Here is a 25,206-nt window from a genome sequence, read left to right on the forward strand (position 1 = left end):
TACATCCCACTCTGGGCTTTATGCTCTGTTGTGTCAAGATCTGTTGGACATTTTTCTCTGATGCTGGAACATTTCAGGTTCCCACCTGGGTTACATTTTCTGTTTTATCTTTTCTTATCTTTTATCTTTCAGAGAGTGCATAAGCTCAGTTACTCTTTGATAGTTTGAGAAACTACTGCTGCTCATCATGGGTTTTTATTCTTTTAGTTTTTGTAGAGGAAAAACAAGGACAGGACTTAGTTTCATAGTAGTAGCATCTGTTGATCACAGTGAATAAAATGACTGCAGTTACTGAGATTTTGAAATTTATGACCTATTTCACTGCATATCTTAAAATACTGTGAAAATGAAAACTAAAGGCTGTTTACTACTACTACAACTTTATTTCTTTGAGTTCTGGAAAAACATCTTGAATTACTCGATCAACGGCATGCGGCGAGTGCAGGATTCCACAACACAAAACAGCATTTGTAAATTCAGCATTCTCATGTGTGGCCATGCGACAGTGGAACCCATTACCAACAGAACTACTAACAATTACAAACTATCACACATTCTCCCGCATGGTGAAAAAACAGCTACTGTCAAACTAAACCTGTAGCCATAATGTAATGTGATGTAAACATGTTTAGAGTGTGTGTGACAGACTGCAGTGGGACATAAGAGTGAATGGTTGGATGTGAATGAATATTTTACATAGATGGGGTTATAAATATGCATTTTTTTTTTACTGTTCTTTAATGTTTTAGTTTTTATTAATGTCTGTTTCTTCAATGATATACAGATGGAGTTATAAATATGCTCTTTTTTTTTTTTTTTTTTTTTTTTTTTACTGTTTTTTAATGTTTTAGTTTTAATTAATGTCTGTTTTTTTAATGATAACATCAGCCTCCCCAGGGACTACAGGTGGAAATTAGCACTATAGAACCTGGCACACTACATCTGTTGTTTTTAAGGTTAATGTATGTTTGTGCATTGTCCCTGTCTAAATAAATAAATAAAATGAAAATTAAAAAAAAAAAGTTAAGTTTAATTGCTCAATGCAAATTTTTTAGTCTGCTTATTTATCTATTAAATAATTGTTTATTTTTATTTAAATGTATATTATATTATACATGCTATGATGATGAAAATGCAAACTAAAATATGTGTGGGACTACTAAGTAAGACAAGATTTGGAAAATAGAGGTTATCACTGAAAAAGATAAAAGTGAAGCATCTCTGAGTCATATGAATTTATCTGATTGCAAGCAATGTCCTTGTATTTTCTAAGTGAAATAACCCAATTATCCAGTGCTGGATAACTCTCAAAGTAAGTATTACAAGAAACCACAAGGTACCCTGACACTTCACATCATTAGCTTTTGAGTACTGATATTCACCTAATTAAACCGATTATTGGATTGTGTTTTCACCTCTCAATGGAAAAGGCACCGCTGGGATTCGAACCCAGGATCTCCTGTTTACTAGACAGGCGCTTTAACCAACTAAGCCACGGCGCCACTGAATGGCTCATTAAAATTGTCATTCAACAGTACTGTCTTCTTGATTATGTTTTTCCCTTAATTGTTTAGTTGTGGGGGGTTGATGTCTGTTACAAATAGATTTTCACTGAATATCCCCCTGCTACTTCTATAACCTACAATTAATAACTACAAAACAAAACCAAAAAAACCCCACTGCACATGAGGTGATACTGAAGTCAGCTGAAGTCCTGTCAAATAACATGACTAAAGTAGATGATTTGCAGTCTCTGAAGAGATAGCATGATTACTGATAGCTGGAGTTTGCTGGAATTAAGCTTAACCGCAACCCATCTGTTCAGATAAATAAACAATACGCTATTATTGTCCTACATGCATTTTATTTAACCCTCTACAGCAGGTGTGTGATCTCAAGTCGGCCAGACCAGTAAAATAAAAACATAACCTATTCATAATGTCAACTCCAGACTTTTCCATTTGCGTCAGAGAAAAGAAAGTACAATAACTCTAGGGAAATTTTTACATCTAAACTATCCTATAAAAAATGTAACTCCCTTGCTCTACAGCATAGTGAAGTTTATCAGTATGATGTCAAGCTATCAGTGTGTTTCAAAAAGTATAGAATTTTACTCCAATAAGATGTGGGACTTTCCATCGAGCATGATTTGAAGGCAGGGCATCTTTGTATGACACATGCTCACAGGAGTACATGATGTGAGAAGAGGATGAGAATATTAACTCTTATTGTATACATATTTAAAATGACATAAGCAGTAGGCTAAATGAAAATATTTGTGTGTGTATGAAGATGTAGACAAGGTTTTTTTTTCACATTTTATAAACTTATTTTTATGTTGCATGTTCAGGAATTCAATTTTTGTTTTCATTGCCCCAGGGCAATGTTGTGTGATAAGGGCTACTTCTTGAAGGAGACTTTGCTAACAATGTTTGAATGTAATTATATGATGTTTAATGTATTTCTGCACAAAACAAGCTGTAACAGTATTTTTATTTCGGTTGAACTGTACATCTTTTAACATACTTACAACAGGAAACCCAACAGGAAAGGTGAAGAATTTTTATAAATTGAAAACAGCATACGAAAGATTATTCCAAAGATTATAGTTGAACCGATTTTTATCGGCTTATTAGGGCAGTTTGTAAATCACAGTTTGCCAAAGAAATTGTTTTTAGTCTTGATTTGTTGGGGGAAGAGAATATCACATGATTGACAGGTCAATCAACCAATCATCCAAAGTGGGAGGGCTTTGCGGTGTGTCTGTTTCCGGAACTAAACACACGTATCCTGATCCCACACAAACACACACGTGTGAGAAGCTGGCGACTGGTGTACGCACTCTTCTGGGTCTCACCAAGTACAGGTGAGGAAAGATACGTGTTTTTTGGGTTTTTTTTTTTGAAGAAATTAGGTGTCATGTTTTTGCGAAGATGATTTAGCCTAGTTCAGCCAGGCTAACAATGTTAGCAGAGAGCTAAGTTAGCTAAGTTGATGACACTGCAAATGCGCTAGCAGCTTTGCTAACTTTTAAGGTAAGGTAAAATGTGTTGTTTTTGATGTCTAGTGCCTATGCGAAGCGGTTCTCCATCAAGAAGTATCTACGAGTGCTTGGCAGCTGGGAGCCGAGTGTTTCCCAGCATCTAGGCAAGGTCCACACGTCTGTCTTGTTTCCTCAGTTCCATAAACCGTAAGCATCTCTAATCGCCGGTGTATGGTAGCTGTCAAGAGCATTAGTATTAGTAAGGGTAGAATTTATGAGTATTATTATATCACAGGGAATATATTTGTGTTGCAAAGAATTAAGCACGCAAATTTGACGTATTACATGTTATAACTATTCCAAGATCGTATTTACTTGACAAGTGAGTGAGAATCGTGTATTTGATTAATTGCATTAAGCTTTTTATGGATTTTGGAAGGTGGATGCGAGGCTTTGCCCCTTATTCAGTCAGCTCTCTACTTTCATCTAGCCTTAGAAGGTTAATATTTTTGCCCTCAGTGGCTACATTAAAGTATGACCTTGCCACAGTGTCCTGTAAATGTGTTTTCCTGCTTGAATTAAAACAATTTCTCCATTGCAGCTTTGCACTGATGGCTGAGGCAGAGTCCATACCTGTCTCTGCCCTCCATGCCGGAGAAAAGAGAGGATGTCCAGAGAACAAGGAGGATGACACACCCTCAAAGAAGCCAAGAGTTGAGAGTGACCGTGAAAATGGGGGTCCTCCCAATCAGGCTGAGGAGGAAGAGCCTGAGGGTGAGGCAAGTGATGGAGAGGAGGATGGGGAGACCTTTGCTGACATGATGAAGCACGGCCTGACTGAGGTGGATGTGGGCATCCTGAAGTATGTCAGTGACCATAAGGGCTTCTCAGGAATCCTAAAGGAAAGGTTAGTCCTGAGTCACTGAAATATTTGAACTGTTTGATGCATTTAATTTACTAACATAAAATTTCATATGGTTTGTACTTAGATATTCTGATTTTGTGGTTCATGAAATCAACAAAACAGGCAAGACAGTGCATTTAGATGACCTGTCTATTCCTGCAGATGTTGAGGTAAGTTATATGCTTCATACAGTCACAATTTGTTCTACTATTCTTAAAACTTTTCTGTGATTACATTTATGCCATGTTCAGATGGCAGGTCTTAATACACAATTCAGATTTTTTGGTGAAATCCAATTCTTTTGTGTGTGCTTGTTCATATCACACATTAAATGTGACTTCTATCAGTTTTGAGTATGAACTGAATGCCACCCTGAAGTGACCTGCATGCGCAAAAGTGGCCCTGACATAATACGTGATCATGCAGGCACGCACTGTGTTTACAGAAGTAACACTTCTGGGATGCAGAATTGTGACTTTTGTTTTATTTCAATGATGTAAAGGTTGGGTAAGTGTGACCTGGCCATTCAGACAGAAGTCGTATTGCAAAATATCAGACACGTATTGGATTTAGGACCACATATGAAAGTGGCTGGGGTTGGATTTGAAAAAAAAAAACAGATTTGTGCCGTTCAAACTGTCTTTAACAGTTTTGATATAGCTCACATATGGGCAAAAAAATTGGATTTGGGCCACATTTGCCTGCAGTCTGAACGTAGCCTTAGATGTATACCAGAGGTTATACTATTCATGCTGTATTTATTAAATTCACTATTAATGGTATATTTAGGCTAAACAGTGTCTCACAACTCTTTGGGTTACAAATCTTTTACAGATCTAATTATGGCTGACTGTGTTTATAGCGGAAAACACACCCTGGTCTGAATTAAAATGCCTCATGTAACCACTTTACTCCCAAGAGACTGGCCTGATTAGAAGGAAATTTCAATTGGGATCTGAGGGGTGGAGTAGACCTTTGATAATCTGTCAAATAGGAAAATATTATCTGTATAGACTCTTGATTCAATCATTTTTCACACTCAGCACATGCTTGATCCACATTGGAATTACATACATTTCTAGGAGGGACAGATACATGGCGGCAGCAAAACAAATTTGGCTTGTTGCTGATAAAACAGCTCTTGGAGACTTAAAAAGATGTAATGTGAGAAATATTGAAAAAGGATGTAGTTTTCCTGGAACCCATGATTTGATCTTGGTGATCTTAATAATAAAACCCGCTAAGTGACTTCTGTTTCTCTGTTATATTACAGGCAGAACAGGCAAATTTACAATACGCGTGATAGTTAAGTTACATTCTAAGGATATGATTTGTGAGTGTAAACGTATATATTTGATCAGAGTCTATATATAAATATGCTTCGGCGGAATCTCCAATCAGAATGATTTCAGTCAGACTGAAGAACTGGCAACTGTAGTCACTTATGGTAATAATTATAAGTGGTAATTGTTCTACCCGTAATCACACCCAATTGAGATGTCATGGCATCCTGAATTACGATGGAAGAATTATTTATTTATTTATTTTTAACTGTTAGACATATAAACTTTCCTAAAATATTTAAAGTTACCTCAGCTTTTCCAGCACTGGCAGATAATATTTCATAACAATTTAATGTGTTGTGTTGTTTTAGGAAGCCCCAGTAGTAGCTCAACCGCAGGAGTGTGACGTTCTGACTGATGAGCAGAAACAGCAGCTCGGGGAACTGCAGCTCTTTAAGAATAAGGAGGACAGCGTTTCTATTGAGGTGAGTGTGCACATAAATGATCCCTTTATTTCACAAACTAAAAATGTGAATGTTACACCTGAAATTATTTATTTATTTTATTTAGGTGATGGAGGATACAAAGGAGAAACGGACACTAGTTCATAAAGCCATCAAGACTCAGTTTCCTGGTTTGGAAACAAAGACAGAAGATAAAGACGGTCGCAAGTTCATAGTGGCGTACCATGCTGCAGGGAAGAAGGCTCTAGCAGGTGTGTGGACAGGAGACAGAACCAGAGCTCAGACTTTAAAGGTGCGGGAGACTTTCGTGATGAATTTTTCATCAAATCTGTAAAACCTCAGTCATAGCCTAAGTATCATGAATCTGTAAGTCTTTCTGTGGTTACTCACCTGAATCTCATGCATTACAGTGAACAATTTCTTAGTCATAAAACCCTTTCACCATAAACAAACCCCGTGCATTTACATTCAGAGCCGGGAGGTAATTCGGGCATCTTCGGAATTTTTTTGTCACAACATGCATTGTGGGAAATGGAGGCTCGCACTGCCGCTGCAGGGAGGTTCACGCAGCCACCTGCAGCAGCAGCGCAGTTGGCCCTTTTGTATATGGTCGTGATGTTCCAGATCTCATCTAGGCATGTGCATTGTTATCTGTCAGAATCTGTCTCATCTACGCATGTGCACTACATATCTGTCAGAGTATGTCAGAATGGCGGCTAGTACGAAGCGGAAGAAACGAACAGGCAGGAATATATTCATGCGAACAGTAGCGATAAGTGCACATTCATTGTATTCTTTTACATTATAACTTTTAATAATTGAAATATTTTGAAGCAAGCAACCATACAGTCTGACATATAAGCATTCAGCGCAAGTCGGGGGCGGGGCAGTTGTCAGTCAGGGAATTCCCTGGGCTCTACCGATTCAATCAGGAACTGTAACTCTGCAGAAATCACATATATTCTACAGAAAGGGTAAGGTCATTTCTGGCTTTCTCTGACTACATTTTAATGAATGTAAAATAAATGACCTGTTTCACCAATCCCATGCTGCAGAGTTACAGATCAGATATATTCCTGTCTGTTTGTTTCTTCTGCTTCGTACTAGCCGCCATTCTGACATATTCTGACAGATATGCAGTGCACATGTGTAGATGAGACAGATTCTGACAGATTACAATGCGCATGCCTAGATGAGATCTGGAACATAACGACTGTATATGAAAGGGGCAACCACAGCGGCAGCAGCAGCACGAGCCTCCGTTTCCCACAATGCATGTCATGACAAAAAAATTCCGAAGGTGCCCGAGTTACCTCCTGGCTCTGAATGTAAACGCACGGGGTTTGTTTATGGTGGGTGGCAGTAAGAAATTGTTTACCATAATGCAAGAGATTCAGGTGAGTAATCACAGAAAGACTTACAGATTCATGATACTCAGGCTATGACTGAGGTTTTACAGATTTGATGAAAAATTCATCACGAAAGTCTCCTGCACCTTTAAATGTCTGGACAGAATTCTTAAACAGGAAATGTTGGTACACTTGGAAATTATAACTCATTTTAGATCAGAGGAAGGATATTTGCATGACTTAATATATATTTTAAGCTGTTCTGCTGCAGTGCATGTGGTGGCATCAAGTGCAAAGGAGTAAAATAAGTTAGGATGCATGGCCATGAGCACATGCATGATTCTGCACGGATATTTACTCATGATTGTAACTCACAGATATTTTTCTTTTTTTATGTACTGACCACATTCAATCCAATTGTATCATCAACATTATGCCTTCATTTTTTTATACTGAATGCTTATTAAAGTTACAAGTTAAGTGTAGATCATACATCGGTGCCTTGGTAAGACTTTGCACCTGTGTTGCACAGATTACTGAATATTCACTCCACTCCCAGCCCCATGCATGCAGACCTCAACCCTGAAATCCAACCGTACCATCCATAAGCATCTTCTCTCGTAGTAACAGTATTCTATAACATTATTCTATCCTCCTTTTGCTCTTCTTTGGTGGATAGAGATCAAAACAACAGCAGGTAAGCAGCTGTTCCCCCACACAGCGCTGAAAAAGTGCTTAAAACCCCACATGGAATAAGATGTATGATTAAAATAGTTAAAATAATAAAAATAATTAACACAGTTTAAATATTGTAATGTCGAAATATGAAAAGGACATATTAAAATCTGCAAAGTCAGTTTGTATTTAGGTTATAATGTATGGAAATAGAAATTCTGTAATCTTATAGTTCGTATTTTTAATTTTTTTTTTTTTTTTTCCTGTCTATTGATTATTTCCGGGGAGGTATTTATATAAGCCTTTTTTGGCTTCTGTCCTCTCCTGCACAATGGTGTTACTTGTATGAAAAGAGTTTTTTTTCAATTTTCTCTTGCTGTCTATGATGTGCAAATAAATAAATGAAATAAAATAGTTGATGTCACGGGAGAATTTATGTTTTCCTCTGAATTATGCGATAGTGATTCATAATAACTTAATACAGTTTGTGTCATTTTCTGTCTCCATGAAAGCACCAAGGAAACATTTCTGGCCCAAAAACCGTGGTAGTTTCTGTCACTTTGTCCTGTACAAGGAGAACAAGGACACCATGGATGCTATCAATGTGCTTTCAAAGTTCCTAAGGTATGACTATTATACTTTCTGATGTGAAAATTAATTATCATTGAATAATCAGAGAGATTTACCTTCTGAAATATTTGTGTGGAAAAATGAAAACAATGTCTGGATGTCACCTAGGCTTCGACCCAATATGTTTTCTTACATGGGTACCAAGGACAAAAGAGCTATCACAGTGCAGGAGATTGCTGTGCTGAAGTGAGTATGCAATGCAGTTACAGAATCAACCTGTTTATTTGTATGAGTATTGAACTAAATAAGTGGTAAGTGTAATGTGTGTGCACTGTCTTCTCAGGATCACAGCAGAGAGGCTGGCTCACCTCAACAAGTGCCTCATGAACCTCAAGCTTGGAAACTTTTGCTACAAAAATCACCCTCTTAAACTGGGGGAGCTACAAGGCAACCACTTCACTGTCGTCCTTCGGTCAGTACAAATTGAGAGATTTGCCCTGTTACGGTTACAATATAATCCATACTGTACATAATATTACAGTGGGGAAAATCCTTTCTGTTGCAGTTAGTGCCTGTGTGTTGATTTGGAGAGGTCCTGCTATGCCATAGTGCAACAGAGAAACAGAAGTTAATCTGTGTGATATACTGATTAGTGCTGCCACTAACGACTAATTTTCTAACAATTAATCTTTCGACTAATTTTTCGATTAGTGGACTAATCTAAATGACTAATTGAAAAAAAAATGAGGGAGGGAGGGGAAGAACGGGTGCGCTCTCGCTCTCTCTCTGAGGTACTGCAGGCGCCAATGCTGGCATGCTTCCCCATGTGCCGCGGCCAAAAATAAATAGGCGGTCAATAGTAAAATGACTCATCGACTAATTTTAATGATCGTTTATAATTCGACAAATCGCGGCAGCACTAATATTAATTTGTCAGCTTTTGCCATTATCCTACAATCTTTGTGTTAATTCAGCAGACAAATGTTTGAGCCATACTCACAAACATAAAGTAACTGTTTTGGATGTGATTTTCATCTTTTTCTCTATTAGCTTGAAAAGAATACGGCTTCTGAACCTGGACAATTTCTATCATTTGTCATGCACAAACATACAGTTGTTTTCATTTTCTTTTAATTAGGGCTGCACTATACTGGAAAAAAACTGACATTGCGATTTTTTTTTTTTTAACCCTGCAATATATATTGAGCCATGAAATAGCTGTGTGGTTCTGACGTAAACGGTCAAACAAATTAGTTGTTACCTTTCGTTGTGGCAACAGTTGCAAGGCACTACCGACACAGAACATGTTTCAGTGTCATCCTTCTTGTAGCCAAAATAATCCAGATAACTGACGTTGCTTTTCTTTTCTGCACCAAGTCTTCATTTTCAGTGTTTCTTTTTTCTTGTTCGTCGCTCATTTTTCAATGTTGTTACCAGCGACTCACTCCATGTGCAGGGGCGTGGTCTACTTCAGCAAACTGATTAATAATAGCTTTATTTATATAGCACCTTCAAAAACGAAGTTTACAAAGTGCTTTTACAGACAAAGCAGAAGGGCACAGCAGCAGGATACAAGGTGCACGTAAAGACACTAAAACAGAAACAACACAATAAAAGAGATATGTGCAGCAAACGCAAAAACATGACACTTCGTATAAATTAAGTGAATTGGAGTAAAGAGGGCAGGGATAACGTAACATGATGCTGTCAAACAAATGCAAAAATGGAGTGAGATAAAACAATGTGTGAGAATATAAATTAATAACCAAACAAGATAAAATTTAAATTTAAAAAATTAAAATTAAAAAGGACAGACATCACATAAAGGCAAGTCTATAACAATGTGTTTTAAAAAGTGTTTTAAAAGATGTTACTGATTCCGCAAGCCTTATCTCCTTGGTCAGGCTGTTCCAAAGTCGAGGGGCCCTGATGGAAAAGGCCCAGTGACCTTTAGATTTAAGCCTCGACTTTGGAACAGCCAGGAGCCCTCTGCCCAAGGACCTTAGGCTGTGTACTGGCTCGTAATCAACTAGCATGTCCATTATATAGCTAGGGGCCAGGCCCATTCGGGCTTTAAAAGTGATCAGTAAAATCTTAAAATCAATTCTAAAACACACAGGAAGCCAATGGAGGGAAGCCAGGGTATGGGTGATGTGATATCATCTGTTAAAACCAGTGAGAAGCCTAGCTGCTGCGTTTAAGAACGATTGCAATTAAGAATGATTGTGATTGGTGGATCACTGCGCGCAGTGTGTGTCAGGTACCCAGGTTGAAATTAGATGAGAACATGTTGAGTTCATTTGCCTCCTACATTGCAGGACCTGCGATGTGACTGTTGCGCACACGTACATTGCGATGACGATGCTCAAATGATATATTGTGCAGCTCTACTTTCAATGTAGAATTATGATAAGATTTGTTCAAATTCTGCTCATCAAAATCGTAATGGATAAATAATGGACCAAATGGTTAGCATAAAGCCTTTGTCCTGATTGCAGTCTTATCACTACTGCAGCTGTATGTATTCACTGAATGCATGATATATTTTGTCTAATTTGTCTATACCTCTTTTTCAGAAATATCTCAGGAACAGATGAGCAGGTTCATCAGGCCATGACATCCCTTAGACAAACCGGTTTCATCAACTATTATGGCATGCAGCGCTTCGGCACCACAGCTGTGCCTACACAGCAAGTTGGCAGGTACTGTTATTAAAAAATGCTGTTTTACATGTAACAGGGTTGAGGCAGAGTAAACTCATGTTTTCTCTTTGGCTGGTGCAGGGCCATCCTGAAAAATGACTGGAATGAAGTTGTAGATTTGATCCTTAAACCTCGTCCTGGAGGTAATAAACTAATTCTTTTTTGTCTTCCTCCATACATGCAATTATTACTGTAACACTTGTAATATTTCTACACGTATTTGTTTGGTTTTCCAACAGCGGAGAAAGAATACTTGGTTCGCTGCAGAGAGGAGTGGGCAAAGTCTCAGGACCCAGAGGCAGCCTTGAAAAAGCTGCCTAACAAACGCTGTGTGGAGGGACAGCTGCTGCGAGGCCTCTCCATGCATGGCAAGAAGAGCATCGTCACTGCATTCAGTCTGGTCGGTTTTTAATAATGACCTTATTCGAGCTATCTATCCATCTGGCTTTTCCGTAAAGCTTTTTGGTGACTGTTTTTATTTTTCCAGATCCCCCGAAACAACCGCCTAATGTATATTCACAGCTACCAGAGTGTGGTCTGGAACACCATGGTCAGCAGGAGGATCGAGGCCTTTGGTCTAAAAGCTGTAGAAGGCGACCTGGTGCTCAGAGGAAGTGAGTAGTTCATCTTTAAATAAATTATTATATATTTACATTTATGCATTTGGCAGATGCTTTTTTCCAAAGCGACTTACAGGAGAAGATGAACAATTAAGCTCCCTCTCTCTACTTCTTTTGTAAAGCACCTTAAAACAACCACAGTGGACCAAAGTGCTGTGCAGAAGAATAAATAAAAACCAAAATAAAGGAATAAAATATAAGAATAGATTAAAGACATGAAACAGCTGTACAATTAAAAACAGTATCGTACAGAAGAATTTAAAAAAAAAGCAAAATGATAGAATAAAATACAGGAATAGATTAAAAAGACATAAAAACAGCCGTACAATTAAAAACTGTAAAATAAAAACACCAAATAAAACAAATTACTTACAGATATCAGAACCAGTAGTATTTATAGTAAGCTGTCAATAGACCTCATCCATACTGTTTCAATACTATTTTGGCATCGCTCAGTATTTGGGTAGTTAATTTTAGTGTTCAGTAGCCACTTAGTACCATGGTAACACTTATTGAACCATTATTTTAGTCAACACCACACCTAAACTTGGAGAGAGATAAGACCAATGCTATCTATGTACCTTTATGTTCCCTTTGTGGCTCATCATTATTGATCATCAGTGGAAATACTTGGTCTCTAAATCCCTCAGTGTATAGTAAATTCAGTAGTCTGTACACTTCGGTGGTAAATATCTGGCAGTCCAAAGAAGTTTATAAGTTAATAGTTAATATGTATGACTAATGTTTGTAATATGTCCTTGGGTGACAGGGGGACATATTTCCACTTCTACCAAGTAGGCAGAATGATGCAGCCTTTAGCAAAGCTGAATCTAGATTTTTTTTTTCAAATGACAGTGATAAAGTTATTAAATAAATCAGATGGTGTAAAGGCAGTTAAGTGATATCACCACTGAATTGACCATAAAAGAGACGAAGGTCTTCAAAAAGGACCAATGTAGGTTATTATCACTCACCCTCAGACCCAACTGTGGAAAGACAATGTCACTGGCATCTATTTCCAGATCACACTGTTTTGTTTTCGAGGCCTTTCTTGGGTGCATATGGCACTGGTCAACTCCTGCCATGTTTTGTATTTTCCAGACAGGTGACATCACTGTTCACACTTATAAGCAGTTCTCTAAAACTTCATGAAGTAAACAATCAGTCTTCACAGAAAGCTTTTTTTTTCTTTTAGCCTCCTATATATGGCATTTTCCTGTTTTCTTTTCTTTTTCATTTCGTTTAATGATACCTGTCAAATAGCTGTACTCCTTTGTGATTTGCACCCACCCCTAAATCTGCTGCATTTATATGGGTTTATTTCCTCATGCTTATGTGGCTCACATTCACTTTAAGATCCAATCCAAAACATCCATATGCTCAGGAGAATAAACTTGGCTCTCGGTACACATTTCATAAATGCCATGTAGGATTTTATTATTTTTGTCTTATTGCTTTGTGCAAGATCAATAAGAGAAAAATGAGAAAACATGCTTTCTCATATGAGGCCTATTGTTAAGAAGTAATTTTATAGAAGCCAGAACTCAAGATAGTAATTTCAAACAAATGCATTGTAAACATTAGGACAAATTGTAGGTTTTGAAAATGAATGCCACTGAGTGTATGCAGCACATTCATCTTTGATTGAAAGGCTGTCTGCTAATGTCTGATCTATTATGTTCATAAAGCCACAGCACACGTACTGTCTGCAGAGGAGGCTGAGAACCACTCCATCCATGACATTGTGATGCCCCTGCCCGGGTATGACGTCATCTACCCTTCACACCATGGTAAGATGCCACTGCCTGTTGGTATTCGAAGAGTAGGCTGTGGAATATAACTTTGGGTGGTTTTAACACCAGTATATGTGAAAAAGAAAACACCCTTTCCTCTTTCGTCCACAGGCCAGTCTTAAATAAAAATAGCTGTTTTGATGGTAAAAATTGAGAAGTAATGTGCTGTGATATTTGTGTCAGTGGGTAAAGGGTACAGGGAGATGCTGTCTGCAGATGGGCTGGACATCGACAACATGAGACACAAAGTGAAGGACTACTCCCTGGCGGGGGCCTATAGACGGATCATCATCAGACCCAGTGATGTCAGCTGGTCAGCACAGTCCACCTCATGTCCTCTGTCCAAAATAATCAAACACTACTTCCATTATTGTGTAGAAACAGTTGTACGACCTGTCATAACTCTGTGTAAATCGGCTAAAATTTGCTTAGAGGTCTTATTTCTGTCTTTGTGCATAAGAAATCAATATAAGTGAATCCTCAAAGGAACTGTGTGTTGGTAAATGCAAGTTATGCAAATTTACAGGATTTCAGTTCTGTTGCAGCATGTTGATGGTCATATGAACTATGTTTTCACGTCAAAAATGTCCAATTTCATTACAGTTAATGCTATATTTTCATGTCACAAATGGCCAAGTTATATTTTAACTGAAATTACCTGAAAAACAAATATTCTATTCTTTTAGATTCCCCAGTTTTTCTTACAAGATTATATACTACATATCACGTTTTATTTTTACAGGTTGCAATATGGAGTATGATGCTGATCCATCCTGCTTATGTTACGCCAATACATACATTAAGAATGTCACACGTCACTTTTTAAATCAACAGTTTTCTAATAATAAGCATTTTTTTTATAACAAAATAACAATTCTATATTGTTATTTCCTCTTTAGTATGATGATAAACTATACAATAAATAATTCTGATCCTAGTTTTTGCACAGGGATCATTTGTGGAAACGGTGACATGGCTGCCGAGCATCAGTATGATGGGATCTGGAACAACTATGTCACATCCGTCCACTGCCACATTTTGTGTTTTTGTGTCAGCTGTTATTGTTTTAGATCCACAATACTAACATTTATGAATAAGAGGAGAATTAGCAATAGTAAGTATATAAGTTTATTACTATTAAAGTACTGGTACTGACCAGATCATCATGGGTAATGTCACGTCTGTCCACCAGCAAAAGTTTTCACATACACGTGCTATTCAAAATCCAATATTTCTGAAAATATAGCTTCCACTGTCAAATAATATCAGTAACTGTGCACAAATGTATTAGCATTATTTCAACACAGTTCTATGCATTTCTTACAACTTTTTTTTTTTTTTGACAAAACTGGCCACTCATTTGACCCCCTAAGTAAATTTTAGCCGAAATACATTGTGTCCTGTAGTTACTTTTTTTTTTTTTCAGTGAGCCGCCTTCTATAATTTCCCATTCTACATTTATGATTGGCTTTTTATAAACCGACTGGTTATGTAATGTCTCTGTTTTGTGCAGGGAGGTGATTCATTATGATGACCCCAGGATTTCTCTGGTGCACAATGACTTTGAAAAGCTAGAGAACAAACCTGCTCCTGTCTTTAACAAAGGTAAGGTCATTTAGAGTTGGGCTTCGGCTTATTTGTTACTTGTGTAACATTGGTAGTATCCTCAGTTGATTTAAGGCCCTTCTACAAATTATAGCAGCTCGAAAATATGTTTAAAAGATGAAGTGAAAATGCAAATTTAGCTAATGAAAATAAACATTTAGAGATTCCCATAGTTTATTTCAAAGTCACCTTTAAAGACCTAGAATTATTTGTGTGGTGACTTCCAAATGAATTATCTACATTTAACCCTTCCTAAAGTGATTTATTACCATTTATTATATTATCCTCCACATTATACATTTTTCAGTGAAAAGCAGGTATTTTCCTACATTTAATTTACTTATTAACTAGCTTTTTTTTTTTTTTATAAAAGTTAAGAGTAAATTCAAAGGTTATTTCAGAACATTGACAACTGAAGCACAAGTGGCTTTTTCAACGAAATATATCATTAACTGAACATAAAATGAAGTGTCTACAAACACTGTGATTTGTCAAACTACATGGGTTTTATTTGTTATTCAGTGTTGCAGAAGATGGTGGTGTTTCCACATTCACTACGAAGCCTCTGAATGTCCAAATGGGTCATATCTGTTGACCGTGAAAAGATGACAAACTCTATTTTACCTGAATTATTTAATAGGACTAATGGTTGAAAAGTTTTTTTTTCTTTGTTTTTCATTCAACAAAACAGTGTCTTCAAAAGACTAGACACAAAACAAAACATGCATGACAGCTCTTACAAGGGAAAAAACACACACAAAACATAGCTTAATACAGAAGGTGGTAGGTCAGACTTACAATGTATGGGAGTCACATTTATGAATATCATTTAAGTGCACAACAGTCCTTTTAATAGGACAGAAGAGAGGTCCAGTCCAGTGTAGTCCAAAAATGGGCACCATACTCTGTAGAACTGATCTACACTGTTAGGTATGATATCAGTAAGATATTCTAGCAGCATCAGTTCAAACATTATTTCACGCCAACCGCTGACAGAAGGAATCTTGTCACTGACCCACTGCAAAAGAATATTTGTCCTTGCTCCAGATGTTCGAATACAGTCTTTTGCTGGCTGCTGTTTTCCCATATTGTAGTTGAAAAATTATTAAACATTTTGGATCAGTAGATGCTTTTGGTTGTCGTGGCTGTTAAGGACAGTTGACCTGTACCATATTTGACAATTTTCCAACCTTCTTGGTAGTGATATATAAATCATGAGGTGCAAACTAGACTTTCTTTCGCTTCTCATATTTCTTTTAGCATGTATTTCAGTAAAAAAATCCCTTCACTTTCATTCCCAGCATAAAAATCTGCCATTTCCTTTCCCCCAACAGAAGGGAAGTATCGAGCTCTGCGGATGGAGTTCTCCTTGCCTCCTTCATCCTATGCTACGATGGCAATCCGAGAGGTCCTCAAGTTGGACACTAGCATCAAGAAGCAGACGCAGCTGAACACCACCTGGTTCAACTGAGACCAAAACCCATTCTGGTGTAGACTAGACTGCTCCTGCAGGCTTTAAAGCACAGCACCTGTCCACTGTGGCTATTTACTGTAGTGAGTCTTTAACATAAATGTAATGTGTGTGGGAGCCTGAAGCAAATCTGTTTGTAGTGCAAAGAGCAGCAATTTATTAGATTTTTTTTTAAAAATTGAAAGTTTTACTTGCTCTGAAACGGATATATGTACTGCAACGATGTTACATGTTTTGACCATAATTTAAATTTTTTTGACCTTTTAGACTGATCTCACGAAGGGTCCAGGCCCTGTTGTAAAAAAAAAAAAAAAAGTTTAGTTTTTTGTTTTTTTGTTTTTTTTTACTTTCATTCAAATGTGTGACTTGAGGAGAGAAATAAATAACATTGAGTGCTTATTTTAATCTGTGTAATCTGTCATTTGGTTTTCCTCTACTGTTAACTTTTCTTACATGTCTTGTCACCATTTGTCATTGTATTTACAATTTTTTAGTGAGAATCAGGTATTTTCCTATATTTAATTTTCTGAGCAGATGCTTAGAATAAATCCACAGGTTATTATATTAAAACAGAAAACTGAAAACAAAATGACTTTTCAATTCAAAATGAAAACAGCCACTGCTGTTTGTCATATTGGGGATTCAATGTAGCACAAGGTAAGTGTTTCTATGTTCACTGCAGCCTTTGGACATCCGAAAAACTACACATCTGATACTGGCGAAAAGCTGAGAAACTGTATTTATGTATATTATTTGTGATACATTATGAAAGCTTTTAGATCAGTATATACTTTTGGTCAATGATATATGTTAAGGTCTTTGAGGGTTTATATACTGAAGGCTGCAGGAAATCAGTCTGTACTTACCTTCTATCTGTATGAGGGAAGGGTGTGTTGATAATATGATGTTAACATGTCTCCCCCTGCTGGTCAATAGAGGAGTATGTTTTGCTCAGTGGATAAATAAACTGGGCTTTATCAGTTTATCCCTGGTCAAAACAGGCACTGTTGAGCTGACCATCTGGAAGGAATGCATTTGCCAGCTGGCAGAATATGGCTGTACTCTCCAACTAAATTACTAATCACTTCATTTACCCTGGGGATGTGTTTGCCCTCCTCACTGCGGATCGCTGGCATTTCTGTTATTTTTATGCATGTGTTTTTGTAGCAAACTTAACCTCCCTTAAGAAAGACATGGGACTAACAAAGAAAGTCGCAAAAAGAGGCACTGATGACAGAGCATTTTATTTTTGTATTTTAATTTCAGGCACTTTTATCCTAATTAGAAGAGATGTTGGGAGATCTACATATTGTATTCATGCTATGTGTTATGTTACTTAAAATATAATCAACTTCACACTGTATACAGACAATAAACAAATACATTTTACATGATAATTATGTAAAACTGTCTGGTCACCGTTACTCTAGAATTAAAGACCTCCAAAATGAAAAATCCAGACCTGGATGTTGGTCTGTACCTCTTGGATTTTATTGTCTGGGCTTTGCAGAGAGAAGTACATTCTAGGAGAGCAGATGAGAGTCTATGAGAACATGTAAAACCACTGGTCTAATCTATCTGTGCTGAACAAAAGCCCTACAGAGGCAGGTGTAACTCCCAGCTATTGAGAGGATAAGCAAGATACAGTGGAAGTGAATGAATACAACCATATAAACTGAGTTTGTGGATCGTCAATGCACCATCAAACACAATGGAAGTGATACATGTATTAAATGGAGTAATAATAATCAAATTGTTGAGATAATTTTTTTCAACACATAGTTAATTTTTGACTGAGTAAATTAAGAGACGTATCTGTATTTTTATATTTATTTCATTATTTCTAATAAACTGTTACCTGTTACTGTTGACTGTTATTTACATCTGTGTAAATATCAATCTAATGAGCCATTTCTAACATTAATGCAAACGCAGACCACTGGTATCACTATTAGGAGGCACACAGTTGTCATAAAAGATCTGGAAAGAGTTGCCAACATAAGTTACTCTCTTTAAAAAATCTTCCAGCTGTTGGATCGTCATCTCTTGGACCATATTATTCTCCCTATCATTGAGCCCATGGGCTGCAAAAGCAGGGAACTTTGAGCGCTCAGAGAACGGTGCATTGTGATCAAAGTCAATGCAGCAGTATGCAGACCACAAGTATGTTGGGATCGCCAGGCGGTTGATGTTCCGGCGCCGGATCATCTGTCCTGAGGTGGTGACCCCTGTGACCACATAAGCAGTACCACGACAGTAGTTATTGAGCCGCCTGCGGATGGTGTGCTCATGGCTTTTCCAAGGACCGATATTGAAGTCTCTGACCTGAGGAACCACATTTGTCAAAGTATAGGTGGCCGCTTTGTCATTTGGATGGGCCTGATGCTCATCCGGGTTCAGCTGACCACGCTCAAAGATAACAGTGTCAGAGTAGTCATCAAGAACAGCCTGAGCATCTTCAAAACTCTTATGAACATCTTCAGATGGGAACTGCTGCATCTCCCGTGGGCCAGTGACAGTGGAGAGCTGTTTACAGAAGCAGAATCAGAATACTTTATTAATCCCAGATGAAAATTACTGGGTGTTACAGTCACTCCATTCAAGTATAATAATAAAGTAGCGGGAAAGAAATGATCAATACAACAGAAAAAGATAAATATGTACATTTATAAAGCATTAAATATACAAACATATATATAGCTCTGAATATACATATGTATATAACAAATATACATATTAAAACACTCTAATAACAGCAAACATTATTCTGTCTTATCTTAACCCATAAAGACCCAGTGCTACTTTTGTATCAGTTCCCAAATGAATTTTTCTCTATTCCTACCTTTCTTAACTGATTTATCAATATTTTAAAAACATATTATCCTCTGTATTTTGCATTTTTTTTGGTGTAAATCATTTATTTTCCTACATTTGATTGACTTGATCATGTAGATGTTCATGAAAACTCAGTAAATTCAAAGCTAATAAAGAAAAATGAAAAAGTCACTTTTTCAGCAAAGATATTGACTGAGTGTAAAAACAAGTGTGTCCATCCATTGTCATTGACTCCATGGATTTTACTGGTGAATCCATGTTGTAGAAGATGACAGTTTCCACGTTCACTACGGAGCCTCTGAACGTCCAAATGGGTCATATCTGATGACCATTAAAAGATGAATAACTGCATTTTACACCAATTATTTACATGCATTGGTGAGATTAGTGGATCAACAGGTATTAAACAGTTTATGGTCTGTGTCACCAGTGGCTGTTTGGGTCTTTATGGGTTAAACCTGTAAAATTATGCTTCCTTGTGGGAATGACATTAAGTACCAGTCAGTCTTACCTGTGGTTCATACATCCAGGGTGCATCAGCCTTCTTGGAGCCGTCTGAGCGCTTGAAGGTGTACGCAGAATAAACAGGGATGTGGCTGACGGTGTCATACAGAGTGACAAATCGAGGTTTTCCCTCATAGAACTGGCATATCATCTTAAGCGGTTGTTCTTCGAGCCCTCTGGGCAGAGTGCCCATGTACAGGAACTGCTTACATTCAGGTGAGAGGTTCTTCTGCACCTCTGCCGCTGCCGTCACAATGACAAACACAAAGACCACGACTTGGTCTCTTCTGTAAAACATCATCATGAAATGTGTAGTATGTCCAATATCCCTCCACAGTACATTAAGTCCTTTGTGGAACTGGATGGACTGTATCTCTCCGGTGCGTACTAACTACTCAGACATAAATGCAAATTCTTATCTTCCTCCCTTTGTTGGTTGCAAAACCATTTCTATGTTTAAAAAGCCATCAACCAGTGACCATTACAGCCATATAAAGGTTTAACAGGGAGACATTACGAGTAATTCTGTCTGTTCAGACCTTGTTTTAAACCAGAAAGAAATGTATATACATCTCACTTGTCATTGGCTTCAGGGAATTTATTTTATTTTATGTTATTATAATATTTTAAACTGTGAGACGGGTCCCCTAGGGGAGGCGCGAAGGCTTTACAGGGGGGCATGGGATCACAGAATCATTTAACACTGTGTGGATGGAGAAGAAATGATTTCATGATGTGTTTTTATAAATGTGGGTCCTGAGGAGATAGGAAGTGGATTTTTGCCAACCTCTGGATCTACTGGATCTGATGGAAAACGACCACCGATGGATGAACCCAACTGAACACATAACCTGAACCTGTGTGGGTCCTTGTCCATATAGTCAGGTCCAGATCTGTGGCTGGTCTGCATCTGGACTGGTCCTGTTCCTGTGGACTCTCTCCTCTGGTCTGCTACAAAAATTATGAACAAAACGAACAAATGAGGCAAAAAATAGAGAAAACCATCAACAAAAATACACAAAAATGAATAGCAATTTCCAAATGAACAAATTAAATGTGTGTGTGTGTGTTTACCATACATTTGCATAGTGGACTTTAACACTAACTATAATATTATAGTACAAATTCTATAGTTTATACATTGTGCAATTATATATAAAAATGTAAATTGTGACGATGATGTTAAGATGAATGAATTATATTAAGAAGACACTTGAGAATACTAGGAGAAGTAAACATGTTGCACATATGATGAAATCCCTTGTGAGTTGTTAGATCACTCCAGACTCACATCTCTGAACATCAGACTGCAATACGTGCTAAAAACATGCTGTGGCTGAACACTATGTCCAGGCTACCCATGGCTCTGCTGTATCTCTAAGGTTCAACTGTATTGAAAAGTTTTATTTCCTTCTAGAGGTGGAGTTAGACGTAGAGTTGAAACCAGAAGTTTACATACACACAAGAAACAAACGCTTTTTTTTTTCTCACTGTCTGATATGAATTAAGACTAAACTTTTCCTGTTTTGGGTCAATTAGGATTACCAAAATTATTTCTATTTGCTAAATGCCAGAATAATGAGAGAAGCATTTTTTTTAAAGACACTTTTTCATTACTTTCTTCAAAGTCAGACATTTACATACACTAAGATTACTATGCCTTTAACCCTTTCATGCATATGGTCACTACAGTGGACAGCTATTCTACAGCTGTTCTCTTGTATATTCATGGGTTTTGTTGTTTTAGTTCCATATCAGCCAACACAGTGAATACTTATGCACCATCCCATACACTGTAATTCATATAATTACTGTAACTTTGCTGTTTTTGATAAACCTGATCTGCACTAACATGTTTGAGTGTAAATCAATTGCATGTTATTGTTATTAGACTGTAAAAATAATGATGTAAAATAATGTAAAAATAATGTAAATAATGTAAAAGTTTTTTTTTTTTTTTTGCATATTATCTCCATGAAGTGAGTAATGACTAGTATTAGTGTATGTTAAAATGTGAGAAAACATCAGATTAGCAGCATCAGAATTTTTTTAATTTCATACATTTCACACAGTATATCAGTAAATGCATGTTTCTTTGCTTCAAAAACTAAACACATGGTTTCCAGCTGAGTGGACATTTTTGCAACTCCATGAAAATAGGTTCATAAAAAAAAAAAAAAAAAAAAATTCAATCGTCGAGAGAAATAAAAACACTTGGGGGGGGGGGCGGAATCTAGATTAAGGCTCTCATAATTCATGCATGAAAGGGTTAAAGAATTTGGGAAAGCCCAGATGATGGTGGCATGTCTTTGGAAGCCTCTGTTAGGTTTGTTGACAACATTTGAGTTCATTAGAGACATACCTGTGGATGTATTTGAAGGCACACCTGAAACACATTGCTTCCTTATGTAACATCACGAGAAAGTCCAAAGAAATCAGCCAAGAGATCAGGAAGAGAATTGTGTCTTTTTATATAGTGTATATAAACTGGCTTGAACTGTGCATCTTATACACATAACACAGTGAAGCCTCTTGATATAAATGAAGAACTGAACCTGTCATGTACTTTTAATCGGTCACATGTAAAGAAATCCTGCATATGTGGATTACTGGGCTCCAGTATGGAAATGAATAGATCTAATAGAACAGAGGTGTCAAACATGCGGCCCAAGGGCCAAATCCGGCCCGCCAAAGGGTCCAGTCTGGCCCCTGGGATGAATTTGTAAAATGCAAAAATTACACTGAAGATTTTAATCATTTTAGTTCAGGTTCAACATACAGACCAATTTAATCTCAGGTTATCATAATAACCTATAAATACTCACAACTCCACATTTTTCTCTTTGTAAATGTAAAAATTTTCATGTAATTTTACTGTATTTACACTAAAACAAACTATCATTTCACAAAAATGTGAAAACCCCAAAACAAATATGAACATTTCGAAATGTCTGAAGTGCAAGTTTCCCAATATTCTGCCTGTTATTGAATGTTTTGTGTATTTGTAGATCCGTTGTGATCTGTAAATTATAATTCACATGTGTAAATGATGAACTGAGACTGAATATTGTTAAAATTAATCTTAGTTTTCTTAAGAAATTTCAGTTTTTTCATGTTGAAGGATAGTTGGTAGATGTAAATATTTTCATCACATAATTTTACTTTTTCGCTCTAAAACGTAGAAGAAAGTTTGGAGTTGACATTATTTATATATTATTATGTTATTATTTTACTGGTCCAGCCCACTACAGATCTAATTTGGCTTAATGTGGCCCCTGAACTAACATGAGTTTGACACCCTTGGAATAGAAGATATTATCAATACAGGACAGTCTTTAAATGTAAAATTTACATTTTGGAAATATTTCAGCTGAACAGTGATGCATTATAACACAACATGTATCATAAACGGTGTATTATCGAAAATCTGAGAAACAGGGAAAAATGTAAACATTCCATTAGAATTCTCCTGTTGCTAGGTTACTGTGGACAGTAAATATAACGGGACGGAGTTCGAACCGTTGCATTTCAATCTTGTCAAGAGAGAGAAACGCAGACATTTGAGCTCACAGAGATTTGACCGCGGCTTTTACGCTAGCATCAACAACCAGAACCGAAGAAGAGAACCAAGGGCCAAGGACCGGAACACAGCACCCACCACAGACCACCGTCCAGGGACCACGACCACAAGAGACCACCAGAAGATGGCTATGGGAACGGTAGGAAAGGCATTCAAAATAGTATTAGCAACAGTCAGCTATGTTAGCATAACTAGGTTTTAGCAACGGGCTAAGGCTAAAATAGAAATAGAATTAAAGCAGCGAATGACATTCCTCACCAGTTTTTCACCAAATCTGTCCAACCCCAGTGATAGCCTAAGTGTCAGGAACCCGATAGTGTTCAGTGGGATTCCACAGCTGCATCACTTCCTCATCCGCAGAAGCAGTGAAGCTGTGTGTGTGTTTCCTGTTTGGCCCATACTGGACTGTGTGCAACTGGGAAAAGGCCAGTGAGCCTTATGTTTGGTATGGAAACTAATGGACTGCTGGGGTTGGAGTACATTTCCAACTTGTTCACCGTGAGGGAAGTGATTCGGGTGTGGAATCACAGAAACACGAAGGGATTCCTGACACTTAAAGCCCGATTTACTAAGATCACAAATAAGGGGCGCAAATGTGCTTGCACGCGCTAAAATATGCGCGTGCTATTGATTTGTGTGTCAGGGGTGATCAACTCAGATTTCCTGCAAATGACAACAGGCAAAGTCTGAAGCCCACCCTAATTAAATGAGGATTTTGCGTGTGCTACTGGTTGTTGTCATGGAGACAGTGCTGTAAAAAGTGTTCTGGGATATCCCAGCACTCAGAAATATGAAGTTGTTCTTTTTCCACACAGAGGGGTGAAAAGGTATTTCTCTGTTGTTGTTTATCAGCAGTGAAGTGTGTTATTAGTGAAATAAACACCTTCTGTCTTTATGTGCTCTGTATGGTGAATGTATGGTGAATGAAAACTTTTAAGTCTGTGGGCATGATTAAAAAAAAAACAAAAAAACGCTTATATACAGTAGCTGGTTCAGGAGTCCAGTCACAACACTGTGGACAGCCCTGTTTGTGTGTGTGTGTGCATGTGTATGTGTGTGTGTGTGTTGTGCAGCGCTAGGACCCCTCCCATTACGTCTCCCTTGAGAGACAGAGAGAGAGAGATGTCTGTCAGGAGTTGTCCTGGGCTAATGGTGCCACTGGTGGAACTGGGCATGGGGGGCAGGCCCATAAAGTGGGGGGCCAAATGTCTCATATGTCAATCATTATTGTTTTCTCCCGTCATTCCAAAAATGTTGACATGAAAGAACAGATTAGTTCTGTGTTGCCTTTGGTTGTGCCTATGCGCCTCCTCGCTGTAACACCTGCAGCCAATTTTGCGTGAAGCTGTGCCATTTAAAACCCGCCTTTCAGACACACTAAATATAGACGCAAAATCAGCCACCGCAATCCGTTTCAGGTTTAGTAAATCACATTACACACTAAATACATATTTGCATTTACCCCTCCCAATAATTTTAGGCATTCTGGCAGAAACGCCCATATTGCATATTCATCAGGCCAGACGCGCTAAATGGGTTGCGGGAGCTATTTTGCCCATTTGAGAGGTGCAAACCTCAGTGCGCCCCGTTAGTAAATAAGCTTCAACATGTTTTTGTGTGCGCAGTCAAGTTTGCGCATGTTTTTACGCAAACCTTTAGTAAATCAGGCCCAAGTTTTAAGAAGAACTCAAGTTTTACAGAATTGTTAGAAAAACTGATGATGAATGTCATACAATGCTTTAATGTTAAAACAAAACTTTGAAAGAGACATTTTCATTGCCGGGTTAAATAATAAATTTTAGTAAGAAAGATATGCTACGAAAATAGATATTTGTTATATAAGTATCCATACTCTCAATTGGGTTTTT

At 37.5% G+C, this 25,206-nt stretch overlaps 2 protein-coding genes and 1 non-coding gene across 7 annotated transcripts; 1 reads left to right on the plus strand and 2 right to left on the minus strand.

Annotated features, from left to right (window-relative positions):
* Positions 1-1,428: 1,428 nt before the first annotated feature.
* Positions 1,429-1,502, minus strand: trnat-agu (transfer RNA threonine (anticodon AGU)). Its single transcript has one exon. It is a non-coding gene; the product is annotated as a tRNA-Thr (tRNA).
* A 1,247-nt stretch (positions 1,503-2,749) lies between these two features.
* On the plus strand, positions 2,750-16,585 carry pus7 (pseudouridine synthase 7). Of its 5 annotated transcripts, none has more exons than XM_030136938.1 (18): positions 2,750-2,866; positions 3,068-3,152; positions 3,585-3,890; positions 3,973-4,057; positions 5,542-5,655; positions 5,741-5,885; positions 7,663-7,680; positions 8,171-8,282; positions 8,397-8,474; positions 8,572-8,700; positions 10,805-10,930; positions 11,012-11,073; positions 11,170-11,330; positions 11,418-11,544; positions 13,239-13,340; positions 13,527-13,656; positions 14,857-14,948; positions 16,283-16,585. In XM_030136938.1, the coding sequence occupies exons 3-18, from the start codon at positions 3,595-3,597 to the stop codon at positions 16,417-16,419; spliced, it is 1,914 nt and encodes a 637-aa protein (XP_029992798.1). In that variant the 5' UTR covers positions 2,750-2,866; positions 3,068-3,152; positions 3,585-3,594; the 3' UTR covers positions 16,420-16,585. The 5 variants fall into 5 exon arrangements, with proteins under 5 accessions (XP_029992798.1, XP_029992797.1, XP_029992800.1 ...); XM_030136937.1 differs by having other exon boundaries at positions 2,756-2,866; positions 3,068-3,190; XM_030136940.1 differs by having other exon boundaries at positions 2,756-2,866; positions 3,068-3,190; positions 8,572-8,696; positions 10,801-10,930.
* A 1,754-nt stretch (positions 16,586-18,339) lies between these two features.
* On the minus strand, positions 18,340-20,059 carry LOC115420390 (endonuclease domain-containing 1 protein-like). The gene is made up of 2 exons (XM_030135626.1): positions 19,766-20,059; positions 18,340-18,945 (listed from the first exon to the last, which is right to left on the minus strand). Exons 1-2 carry the CDS (start codon positions 20,057-20,059, stop codon positions 18,340-18,342), a joined length of 900 nt encoding a protein of 299 aa, XP_029991486.1.
* Positions 20,060-25,206: the final 5,147 nt, after the last annotated feature.

Source organism: Sphaeramia orbicularis, chromosome 6 (assembly GCF_902148855.1).
Source record: "Sphaeramia orbicularis chromosome 6, fSphaOr1.1, whole genome shotgun sequence".
In the NCBI taxonomy this organism is placed as follows: Eukaryota; Metazoa; Chordata; class Actinopteri; order Kurtiformes; family Apogonidae; genus Sphaeramia; species Sphaeramia orbicularis.